The sequence below is a fragment of the Pygocentrus nattereri genome, chromosome 28, assembly GCF_015220715.1.
Source record: "Pygocentrus nattereri isolate fPygNat1 chromosome 28, fPygNat1.pri, whole genome shotgun sequence".
Taxonomy (NCBI): Eukaryota; Metazoa; Chordata; class Actinopteri; order Characiformes; family Serrasalmidae; genus Pygocentrus; species Pygocentrus nattereri.
The window spans coordinates 26,312,013-26,324,773 of record NC_051238.1 but is presented as its reverse complement, the minus strand read 5'-3'; the positions used below and the strand labels follow the sequence as shown (position 1 = coordinate 26,324,773).

At 42.0% G+C, this 12,761-nt stretch overlaps 1 protein-coding gene across 2 annotated transcripts; it reads right to left on the bottom strand.

Annotated features, from left to right (window-relative positions):
• Positions 1 to 527: 527 nt before the first annotated feature.
• tbc1d25 (TBC1 domain family, member 25) lies at positions 528 to 12,172 on the bottom strand. 2 transcript variants are annotated; one of them, XM_037535913.1, is made up of 8 exons: positions 12,107 to 12,172; positions 11,718 to 11,874; positions 8,943 to 9,052; positions 8,348 to 8,502; positions 5,593 to 5,774; positions 5,132 to 5,320; positions 4,663 to 4,938; positions 528 to 3,782 (listed from the first exon to the last, which is right to left on the bottom strand). In XM_037535913.1, exons 2-8 carry the CDS (start codon positions 11,760 to 11,762, stop codon positions 2,094 to 2,096), a joined length of 2,646 nt encoding a protein of 881 aa, XP_037391810.1. In that variant the 5' UTR covers positions 11,763 to 11,874; positions 12,107 to 12,172; the 3' UTR covers positions 528 to 2,093. The 2 variants fall into 2 exon arrangements, with proteins under 2 accessions (XP_037391810.1, XP_017577905.1); XM_017722416.2 differs by lacking the exon at positions 12,107 to 12,172 and having other exon boundaries at positions 5,650 to 5,774; positions 11,718 to 12,060.
• Positions 12,173 to 12,761: the final 589 nt, after the last annotated feature.

The window sequence follows — 12,761 nt, the reverse complement described above, 5'->3', positions numbered from 1 at the left end:
GCTCTGGTTCTGTAAACAAACGAACTGCAGTGAACATTTAATTGACCTGATTGACCCCAACATGTAATCAAGCCATGGTTGATGTCTGAACTTCTGCAGAGGAGCTGCAAAGCTACTGTAGCTGACCAGTAATGCATGCTCGAATAGACATGTAGCGTGTACAGTGCTAACCGGCATAAGGCGTAATGTATAGTATAGTATAGGCTTTCATTACACAGCTCCAAAACAAACGTTAAGCAAACTCTGGACACAGAACATGTACTGAACCACTACACTTGGGTTAAAGGGGAAACTGCATCTTTCAAAGTAGTTTTTTCCTTCTATCTGATCAGTTTTACTAAACTCTAAATAGACTGAACTTGCCTTGGGGCATCAGTAAATGTAGTTTTAATGTAACTGAATTTAATTTTAGAGTTTAAATGGTGAGCACACCAGTTTTGTATTCAAGTATTATTCTGTGAGGTTAACAGGTATTGAGATTATGAGGTAGTAGGCTTCCCCAACTTTAGTTACCACAAGCAGAACCATTAATTACATAAAAGTTTATTTTTTCCAGATTGTACTGTAAGTTTCCATTCGCTTGCTTATTTTTTTCACCTTACATTGGTTCACATACCATAGGAACAATGTGATAAAAGATACCGGTCTGAAGTGAATTTATTGTATAAATATTGGTATTGCTAGCATTCCGTCCAGCAAATCTCTCAACGGGACTAACTTACGTTCAAGTAAAGAATTCTACATATAGAAATAAAGATAATGAAATCAACAATCATACATTGTGCATGAGGCCCAGAATGGTTGCATTTTCAAGGAGAATTCCTTTGGTCCATGTGCAGGATGCATTTTAGCACTTCTAACAGGAAAGAACATAAAAGTACACTTAGTATTAAGACAAGTCAAGAATTCCAGTCCAGTGTGAGAAACGATGATACATTATTAGGTTCTCTGTGGAAAGTAAACGTAACAGCTGGTAATGAGGGAACCTGATGAATCTGTCATCAATTTTGATTATGGTTTTTCAGAAACTACTAGACGTTAAAGAGACGCACCTGATGAATTAACGTGAATTTAATGGCAAAAAAGCCCCTGGTGAAACAGAGACTACTTCAGGGTCAATAAATAAAAACAGAATTGTTCAAAGAAATGAGGCACTTCTGCACAAAGTCTAGAGTGGGCAAAAATGGGTCAAACAGATCTAATGACAATATTCGATCTGTACATTCAGTATAGAAGTTTTGTATTATGAATATTATGTTACTTATGCCAATGGTGGCATTTGCCAATGGTTCTGCTGAACAATCATATAAATACTTAACGTGGTCAGTAATTCGGTTCAGTTTCAAGCAATTCAGTATCTCTAGAACGAAAAGAAGAAATACATGATTCTGACCTCATGCAGCAATAATTGTAATCATTTATACATCCCAAATATTGGACAGTTAGAGAGTCTTCTTAACTGAAAACCCCAAATTAGAACTGGAGCTACACCGAGTGTGTATTGGTCTTTTCTCAAAACATCAGATTATTTGGTAAAACTGAATTCTGAGTGACAAACTCAAGCACCTGTAATTCAGAACTAATTCAGAAAAAAAATATTGGGGTCTTGAGTAAACAATGCAAACAACGCAAAAGTCAGGATTAATGGAGCAGGGCACTCAAGGAGACTTATATTAAACACATAGCAGCCCATAGTTGTTGCTTTGTTGGAGTATGTCCAGCATTATTTTTGCTGTTAAAAGTTCCTACAGCTGTTCTTCTTGTTCTCTTTTATTTACATAATGTGACCAAAAAAAAAACTGGCCCTGCCCTCTAAGGGACAAAAGATAAAGTGCAAGATAAAGTAAATTACATACAGTACAATGAAAAAAAATCTTAAAGGCATTAAGATACAGAACAAAAATACTGTGAGGAAAATCGCACACCAAGAGAGGGGCTAGGGAAAGAAGCGCTTGCTCAACTTTGGTTTGCCACATAAACAAAAACATTAAAGCATATGAAAAGCACTAAAGAAGGCTACGGCTGCTCGCCTTTGTTTTCACCTGCGTCTGTTTGCATGTGGGAGATGGCTGCTGGGGATGACACTGAATGAATCAGGATGAAGGAGAGTGGGCAGTAGGGGTTGTGGGGGAGGGGATTGTGGTGGCCAAGTTGTAGGTAGAGTTTGGGGAAGTGGCCATCGCTGGCTGCAGGTTGGAAAAGGTGGGTCTGGTGGGAGTGTGTGGTGAGGTTGCAGCTGTGGTGGGAGAGTCCAAGCTGACCTCATCCCCTTCCTCCGAGTCCCACACCTCACTCTGCAGATAGTCAGCAAACAAGGCCTTGGCACGCTGAAGAACACGTCCAAGGTTGTGCCGACGAACCAAGCGATCAAAATGCATTGCCAGCTCATTGTAATCCAAGCTGTTTTTAATGATGTGGTCACGGTGCTCCAACAAGATGGAGAGGCACAGGAACAACATGAAAGGATTTCCCTTCCCAAACTCTTGAGGAGGCGGAAGGGAACAGGGCTTGACACCACCAGCCTCTGATTTGCCTGTATTTGGCGAGTTCATCCCAGTACCTGGAGGTTTGCATGGTGATGGAAGATTGCTGGAGAATGGTTTAGGCAAAGTTTGGGATTTACCAAAGGACAAAACAGGGGAGGAGAGCAGGGAGCGATTGTAGCCTAGCGATGGAGAGGAAACTCCTGACTTGCCTGTGGGGGTTGATGGGGAGTGTGCTCCAGTTCCATTAGATACAGCAGCTGTGGATGCCAATCTCCCCAACACTTTATCGGGAGAAGAAGATGATTTTGATGCTGGGACATCAGGAGACGCCGTTCTCCAGCTAGACATTGAAGGAGACGTTGCAGAAGACTGAGTGGAGCCATTTTTCCAGTTGGCTAGACATGGAGGGAGAGGGGAGGCCATCTGGCCATTGGGAGAGCTTCTTTCCTCCATCTCAGGAGATGAAAGTTTGTCAGTACTGCTTATCAAAGGCTGCCTCTCTCCTGGGTCATCCTCACTGTCCTCTGTAGACTGACGGACCGTGAGAGGCAACGTTGAGTGTGTGGAGTGAAACTCGGCTGGAGATAACATGGGATCAGATGAGTCGTTTTCATTCATTTCAAAACTGTCCTCATTCCGGGCACTGTAGTACTTGAACTCTCCAAAACTGGACTGCTTCTCAAAAGGAGGTGCAGGGGCATCACACTTGTCCACAGTCGGGACACTGTACTCCTCTTCACTTTCCATCTTAGACGCCTTCTCCTCTTTCCTCTCTACCTCAAAACTGAGACTGCGTCCTCCATCTGCCTCTTCCCGAGATGGCCTCAGCATGTGGCGTCTCCGTTGCCTTTCTGTGTGATCTTTCTCCAGCTCGTCGTTGTCAGAGCTTTGGCGACCATTGTCAAGACTCAGTGGCTGGTCTGTTTCAAGCGGTGGGCCAAGAAGCTCAACTTCAGTCTCAGGTGGGTCTGGAGGCAAAGAACTCCAGGTCACCTCCAGCATCCTTAGGGCATCGTCAAAGGCAAACTCCCGCTTCAGCTCAAGAAGCAGCCAACGGTAACAAAAGAACAGGTCGTCTGCACCTTTGGAGACCAGATAGGTATAAAATTCAGGGTCTGAATATTGTAAAAGCAACTTTAGGTGCTGGAACTTTATGGACATGAGCTCCCCGTCAGGGCGAAAGTTGCCTTCTAGGCGCTTCATGATTCCACAGAAGCAGATGAAGGCGTGCGCTTCATTGTCCATGACAGCAAGGATTGGAGAGGCAATATCACTCATGCCTTGACAATAAGACACCTATGAGAGTAAAACAAGGAATGTTTAAACTAACACAGCTGAAAGTTGTTCTTCAAACAAAGCCTTTGGGAAAGGATTAAATGATTTGTTAACAGAATTTCTGTAGCCATGAAAGATAAAATGAAGGACAAACAGTAAATTATGACTTTTGACAAGCAAATTAGCTCTCTGATATGTTCTCATATTTAAGAACCATGAGATATCTGAACTCCTGTGTATTATGTTTGGATTTGAAGTTCTAATCAGTTTCAATAGAAGGACCATTGCAGCTGTCTAGGGTCTCTTTCAAGACCACTGCACACCGGACTAGAAGCACCACGCAGTAGTCAGTACAAAATGTAGCTATATGTCATAGAAAGAATCTATGAAAAGCGTCAAATCCAATACGTGAAAAACATCAATTCAAACTCATTTTATACTGTCCTCATATAGATTTAGCAAAATCAAAAGTTATCACGTTTGGTACGAGGTCGTTAACTTTTCAAAACCTCTGTTTTTTTTAAGCGAAAAGGTAAAATAAGTATGATGTGACTAGACTGATAGTTTTTATCTGTCGGTTTATATTTTAAGTTCATATTTTGAATCTCAAGGCACATGTACTATAGCTTTTTGTGGTGTGGTTCGGGATTTAATTTAAGACAGCAATAGACAGTCACTGAGCACGGAGACAGTGAGCAGTGCTGGCAGCACTCATCAATGCAAAATGTCACTTTTAATTAAGGTCTGCGCACCTTAATTAAAAAGAATTTTAAAAAAATTTAAATTCTTGTCTGTTTGTCACGTCCGGTATGCTGTGGCCTCCTGTGTGGAATTAATGGCACTCCTCTCTAAGGACTAGGAATTGAGCATATTCCAGCAGATAGCGGTCACTGCTGCATACCTGTGGATGTGTGATGGCAAAGGTTGTTAGGAGGTCTGTCAGGGCAGTCAGATGGGGGCTGTCCTCCGAACCAGCATAATAAGGATGGGCTCGGTCTGTTCGGAGCACATCCTTTAGCACATTGCCTCTAATGAACTCCAAATCCTCTGGGCTGACCCTGGCTGTCCACTCACGTTTCAGCTGGTCATATTCTCTTGTCTTCCTCTTCATGTAGTCCATCCTCTCTTGTCCTGTCAGACCGTCTGGGTACACATTTAAAAGGTACCGCCACACTACCTGTCAGGAAAAAAGGGAGCTAGATTTAAAAGGTAGGCTGACTAATGCCAAGAGAACATATTAAACAAAATGACTACTACATGATGGACCATAATAATGGACAACTCTGAATTTGTGTTGTGCATCTGTTAAAGTATTCCTCTTTTAACTGCTATTTTCTTTAGTAAACAGTATCAATCCGTCTCTAACAAACCTTGCGCAGGGATGGGTCAACCCCGCCATGATAGATGCGTAGTCGCAGCTCCTCTGGTCGTGTTAGTTGACCCTGGCTGTTCATGTAGCTGTGGAACTCTGTATCACTAAGAGGAGGTTTGAATGGCTTTACCTCCTCACCATAGGACCAGCTCAAGGCCTGTTGCACCCTAGATAGTGTCCTACCCATCTGAAAGTGAGTGAGAAAGAAAGTGTAGTAACAGGAAGGAGGGCAAACACAGGACAGGTAAGTATTTAAAAATATTTTAAACTGTGGCTTTTGCTAAGAATACCAATTAATTATATCTTCATTAAAGTAATGGCGCAGTTAATCAACATTAAAGAGGATCATGCTGTTTCCCAAAATCACAGTTGCAGCCCATGGCAATTTAAGCCTTCACAGCATGTTTCTTTGGGAAACTGCTTTTGGTTATGGTATGATTGCATTAGGAGATGAGGAACCTGACTGAACGCAGCAGAGACTGGCTGGTAAAACAGCTGGCTGACAGGATCAGTAACCTGGGACAGCAGTGACTGGGTGAAGGGAAGAGCAGTGGACGCCAGCGACCTCTTCTCCCCCTGTAGTTGATCAGAGCCGATCACATCCTTTGGACTGATAATGTCCCAGTCCTCAAGCACTGGACCTGGGAGAACGGGAGATGCTTTGCTAAGACCAAGCGAGAGCCATATATTCCAGTGAGAATCTGCACTGTCTGACAGGGGTGAACAATATGGCAATAACATATCACAATACCTGAAGACACTGTCACGATACGAGATATGCATCACAATATTTAGTTTCGGAACAGACATTACACCAATACTGCCACCTATACAAAATGTTCATATAACCTGTGGTATTAAAGGTGCTAATAACAAGTTAAGATGATAAATTAATGCCATGTTAATGCTATTAACACATTTTCTTAGTTCAAAGGGTCAGACTAGCATGAAGTCCAGCTGCTCACACAATACTATGACTGACTCCACGACTGTAGTCATCAAATTCAAATACAGGTTTTAAGTGGTGAGTTTTATTGTAGACTCTTTTGATAAAATCCAAATCATTTACAGCTACTGTCATGGTGAATTTATCATGTCAGGCATAAAGCGTCATTTACAAGGAAAACACAACACACTGGAGGACGCCTTTAGCAGGAGAGGGCTGGAAGACAATGGATGAATAAGTAATAATAATAATGATAATAATAATAATAATAATAATAATAATAATAATATTGTTATTATAATAAAATGTGATAATTTTTTAATCCCACAAACGGGGAAATTCCACCTCCACATTTAACTCATCCATGAAGTGAAACACCACATACACACTAGTGAATATACACACACTAGGGGGCAGTGAGCACACTTGCCCGGAGCGGTGGGCAGCCCTATCCACAGTGCCCAGGGAGTAATTGGGAGTTAGGCGTCTTGCTCAAGGACACCTCAGTCATGGACTGTCGGCACTGGGGATCGAACCGGCAACCTTCCGGTCACAGGGCCAGTTCCCTAACCTCAAGCTCTGGAGTGCCCAACTCACTAGTATCACTAGTAACAACTCTAGTATCACTAGAATCACTATTACCACTAGTAACAAAAGTAATCATAGCAACATAATAGCATTATTAGAGCAAGAGGAAAACAATCAAAGTCCAACTTGTGATCTCAGGACAAGAAGGCAAAATTTAACAGCTACAACAACTGGGAGCCCCTTTAAAATCTCTTTTTAATGAAAGATGCGTAAAAGCATCAACTGACAAAAACATCTGACATTTTGTGCGGTTGCCTCCTGTATTAACTGTAAACCGAAAACAATCTAACAGTTTCGATTACATGGTCAACAGATAAGTGAATGCATCAAGCTACCATTAAATAACTGGCAAGTAATCTACCAACTGCTGAATGTTAAACAGTGCAGTTAACTAGGAGAGAGGAGCCTGTTATCATGAGCTTAACTAACATGACAACAGCTCCCTTTGCTACAAAACATGTTCGGTTCTTACTAAAAAAAGCAGACACACACATTTAGGAGACAAAGATTCAGATCTGAGGTAGGGAAGTCAAGCAACTGATGCTGAAGGGACAGAAAGGCCCAATCAAACCTATTTTGTGGCATCTGGATCTGCAGCTTAACATTAATTTAGTGAGCAGGCTATGGACCCAAACGATACCCCTCACAGGCTAGATGTGCCACATGTCACAGCACAGGCTTGGCTGCAGCTAACTGATACTAAAATGATGCCTGTTTAGAGGATATCCGAGAGCACAGAGTCAACTGACTGGCGTTGGAGTGTAAGCTGAAGTTAGATGTGTCCTGTGGTCAGCATAGTTTTAGGGAAGTTAGTTAATGGAAAAAGCTCATAACACTCAACATGACGTTCATTTACAGTAAAAGTCCTGCCTTACAACAAAAAGAGTCAATCAGCTTATGGAAAAATCTCCCCCTTGTTGTGGACATAAGCTCAGTAGCCAAAACAACCTGCAAAAACATGTTATTTGACCCAAACGCTACAAGCTATTTATTCTATCAGATTTCACCAATGACTTTGATAGCTCTAAGCCATTGCTGAGCTGCTATCATGCTTAATTTTTCTATTTTTCTTGGCTGATTTTGTAAGCAGGAGGGCCTGGGTTCGATTTGCATGTTCTCCCCGTGTCTGCATGGGTTTCCTCCGGGTTCTCCGGTTTCTTCCCACAGTCCAAAAGACAATGCAGTCAGGCCAATTGGAGAAGCTAAATTGCCCCTGGGTGTGAGTGACTGTCTGTGTCTGTCTGTCTGCCCTGCGATGGACTGGCAACCTGTCCAGGGTGTATCCTGCCTTCCGCCCGAAGACGGTGGGATAGGCTCCAGCACCCCCTCGCGACCCTGACGGAGAAGCGGCTTAGAAAATGGATGGATGGATGGATGGATGGATTTTGTAAGCTTCCAAACCACCAATCAGTCAGCCCCTCTAAAATAAAAATGGTTGTAATGTGTCTATTTAATCATTCAGACGTGGAATAAAAGATTGTCAGAATTTTGAAATCCCATCATTGTAAAATACTGTGATATGATATGATATACTGCCATTATAGCACTCAACCCTAGCATCTACCACATCTCCATTCTTCTAAGAGTCTGCCAAGTTTCAAGCGTAAACCAACTACCAGTGCCGAGTTCTGATACCCTTACCTCTGCCCTTGTGATGGTGAACAGAAAGAATTTACTCACTGTCTTCTGAGGGCTTGATGTCCATCTTAAGTTGGAGGTAAGGCTTAGCTGCGCTGACAAATGCTGCGTCTAAGTCCCAGTCAGACAGGAGAGAGAGGTAGACCTCCACACCTCCACGATCACGGGATAAATAACTAATACCAAAATTACGCCTTCTGGAAAACAGAAAAATAGTATTTTTTCAATGTTGAATAAGCAAACTTTGCATGTTTATAAATGGAATCAACTGCACATGAAAGAAGAACATGCTTCAACTTTAAGACTAAAGCGTAAACCATCTTATAAAAGTCTAAATCAAAGCTGTTTAAGACAAATTTACATATTATTAGCTTGACTCTCCAAACTCCCACAAACTGAACACCTGTGCCTCAAAGTATACTCAGCTGTTGAGTTCACAGAAGGCTAATAATTAGCTTAGTTGTCCTTGCGTCTCCTCTATGTGGTATCTTAAGCAAAGACAACTACACAGTATACAAAGGACAGCAAAACAAGAAATTTAACCGCGGTGCTCAAACGTTTGCAAACTGTATAGGACCATACTGACTAGACACACTGGGCTACTTGTCCATACATCCATCATTAGGTATTCACTCACCCATGGAGCTCAAAGGCTCGTATGAGGATGTGCTGCAACACCTCCAGTGACGTTATCTGGGGATCAACTGCAAAGGAGCGAAACTCCACTGGCAGTATTCCTTCACATTTCTGTACAAAAACAAGAAGAGGCAAGAGAACGATTTACAGGTCCATCTATCTGCTGACTGAGCTTAGACCTGGAACATTAGACAATCGACTGAAAATAAACAGACACCTGTGTGGTTCAGAGCAGGTAAATGATTCTTTCAGATTAATTCATTCTTACCAATGACTTATAGTCACATTGTGTCACCACACATAGACTAGACCTCTCTAACTGCATCTACAAAGAGCTGGTGCGGCTGCAGGTTTTCATTCCAACCAAAGTTGAAGCAGACTTGATCACATGTTTCTAGACTAATAAAATAGAATTAGTTGTGCTCCTGCCTGATAACTAAAACCTGCAAAAGACCAACCAATCGTGGAAAACAATGTAAGACCTCCGACACAGACGTTCTGAGCATCAGTCATATGAACATACATATGGGATACGCCACAACATCTTCCACCAAGATGTAAATGTGAAATTGTCATGTTTAACATTACGCGACGACCGCTAAAAAGTACTACGCTTGTCATTCAGCACATTAAAATAGCGTGAGGCTCCACTATTTCCAAATACTTGTGTGTAAAAATACCTACACCAGTGACTACTTGCATATTGATCCTTTTGAAAATATGTTGTTCAGGTTTTGGCAGGAACGTAAAACCACCTATTCTGCAATACAAACAAAAAAAAAAAAAAACAAAACTAAAAAAATTAAACACAAATAAAAGGTTTATGTTTTTTTTCTGCACACACCCATGCGCATAAAGCCCATGGGTGAAGATGCAGAACAAGTCACAAAATTAAAAGCGTGCTTCTAAAGAAAAAAACACTTAATGCAGTTTTCCTTCTGCCAAGACATGTTTGGTGTATAAAGATTGCTTACTCAGTTTTGCACTGGAGCTATGAGGCTAATGAAACATGTACTTTTTGTTTATTTTTTTATCTAATAGAATTATCGTGCTTCATGCATTTAATGTTTGTAAGTATTGTAGTACTCTTATTCCACTGTTACGATTTTAGTTGAAAACAAACTCACTCTCCCTTTGTTTAGGACCTCAGGAGCAAGACAGCCAATAAGATTGGTTGATTTTACTGTCACTTCCTCATTAGATTTACTAACAATATAAAGAAGAATCATATTTTGATTTACAGTGTGTGGGACTGCCTACCAATCACAAAAATGCCCACAAGTTCACTGTAATCTCCAAATGTGATGGATAATCATATCTGTTGCCTGCATAAAGGGGGAATGAATCCCTCATTTCACCAAAGCCACATGACATGCTTCTGGAAGTATCTTTCCACGGCGACTCTGGAGTCATGAATACTCTCAGGTTTCAGGGAGATGTCAGAACTGTAAAACAGGGGCGGCAGTTCTGTTGTACATTCATTTGAAGTTTCTAAAAGACATCCCAAATGTCTTTTGCATACTTCAAGTGTTCGGGTCTAGTCTACAGCGGCCAAAAATGGTTGTTCGAGCTATAGCACAATGTTAACTTACTATTACAAACTCCATGATGGCATCCAGCACAAGTTTAAATGATTGTAGTGGTGGCATGGCACGACCTGACTGGCTAATTCATTTTATTATCAGACTGTCCCAAGAAAACCTTGCAGGCCCTTGGTGGTGTTCTGGGTTTTATTACTTCACTAAAAGCACATTATAGAGAAGCGTAAGAGGTTGTTCCCCTTTTTAGAGATGCACACGTCCCTTCATAATGTTAAATATGCCCATCTTCAAGAACAACAGTTGTATGGAATGTTTTTAAGCTGGCTATCCTCGTGTATCCTCGTGTATCCTCGTGTATCTTCGTGTATCTTCGTGCGTGTATAGGCGACGCTGCACGATCATCTCAAACGACTGAACAGTAATCAAACCTTCATAAGTAGTGCAGTTAAAAACAGGTCTTTTGCTTTCGTGACTTTTCCCACTGAAAGCTGACAGAAAAGACCTCAGTCGAAAAAACAAGCTGATTAGGTGACGATTACACGAGATTTTCGTCAAAGCAGCCCGCGCCAGAGTTACAGCCAGTTCCTCCTGCCCCTGTTTAACGAGCCCAGCGACGCGGAGACTGACTGAGCCGAACGGAGCCGAACGGAGCGGGTGACTCACTAACAGAGGTCGACCAGATGTTAATAACAAACGGAGCTAACCGTATCAAACGGCCATTAAACAAAGCCACAAACGACACTTCAAATGTCAGAGCGACTAAGACTTAGAACACAAATTAATATCAAACTGTGGAGAGTTGATCATAAACAACAACAACAGCCGCGTTCAGGACAATATTCCGCCAAACGCTGTGGCTAAATGGCTTAGCTACCGTTAGCTAAGGGCTAACAGAGCCTCACACACAGATGTGTCGGAATTACCGGCGTTGTTTTTTTATTATTTATTTCCTCGCAGTGTTAGCAGAACATTTAGATTGTACCGTTAATTAAATCTTCGCCTATGCGGACACAAGTTGGGGATGTGTCTCAGTATTTGCGGACAGGTGACAACTCGCTTTACACAGTTCATGTCTCAGCTGTGCGCTGTTACTGTGGTAGTTAACGGTAGCTAGCTGTTAGCCGCCGCTCTGTTATTGTTCGGCTCCGGGCTCCGGGCTCCGGGCTCTGGGCTCTCCGGGCTCTCCAGGCGCCCCACCGCACCGCTGCTGCTGCTGCTCCCCCACAATATCTCACCTTGACTTTGACACGAACTACCCCCCTCTCCTCCTCGGCCGACATGGTGGGTAGTCCACTGTGAAGACCTCGCTCAGGAATCCTTTACCTTCATCCACAAAATCGACTGAAAATGTGACCAAACAGCAGTTTTGACCGCACACGTCTCCCCTCTTCACTGCAGCTTTGACAGAAAAAAAAACGCCAAAGACCGAAGCCCAACGACCAGGTTGCTGTTAGTATATTTCAAAATAAAAGCTGATGCAAGAAAAACATCACTGAATAACTTCACATGCTGTATTGCATTAAAGAGGGGAAAAAACGTTTTCTAAATGACACGAAATCGCCAAGTATCCAGATATTTATACAGCATGCATTATAAGAACGCCAAAAAATATTATTGCTCAGACCTGTGTTTTAAAAAATCGCATGGACGTTACGTTTCTGTATATTTGGTCTTTATTTGCCTTCATGAAAAGAGCCTGGCGTCAACACGGGCCATGGCAGGACATGACATCATGTGTCCATTACGTCATTGGAGCTGCAAGTTGAAAATAATAAAATAAAGATGATTTTTTTTTTGGGATGAATTTCCATTACGTTCATATTGGAAGAGTGCTCAGAGAGATAGGAGAGGAGGAAATTAAACATGCTGTAAAACGAACACCCCGTTCATTTCTTACATACACCCAGCATTAACGAAGCAGAAACTTAAGCCTGTGATGAAATATTCTTCTCTTTTTGATATACTCTGTTTGATATACTTCTCTTTTTGATATACTCTGCTGTCTAAAATAAATCAATAAATCTGAAGTCGAAGTCAAAGCTAAGCAGTACGGATGCGGCCTGCAACAGAACAGAAGGAATTTAAACGCAGGAAAGCAACTCAATTATGAAGAGCTGACAGGAGACAGTTGGTACTTTTGTCACGTAATTGGAAAATTACAAGTATCAAAAGTGCAATTACCATTTCGGAGAAGTACCAAATAACGTTAGGTCAGAAGTTTACTTGGGTGCACCACCGAGTTACATCTCTGCAGTGGCATACTTGAGACCAGATTCCCG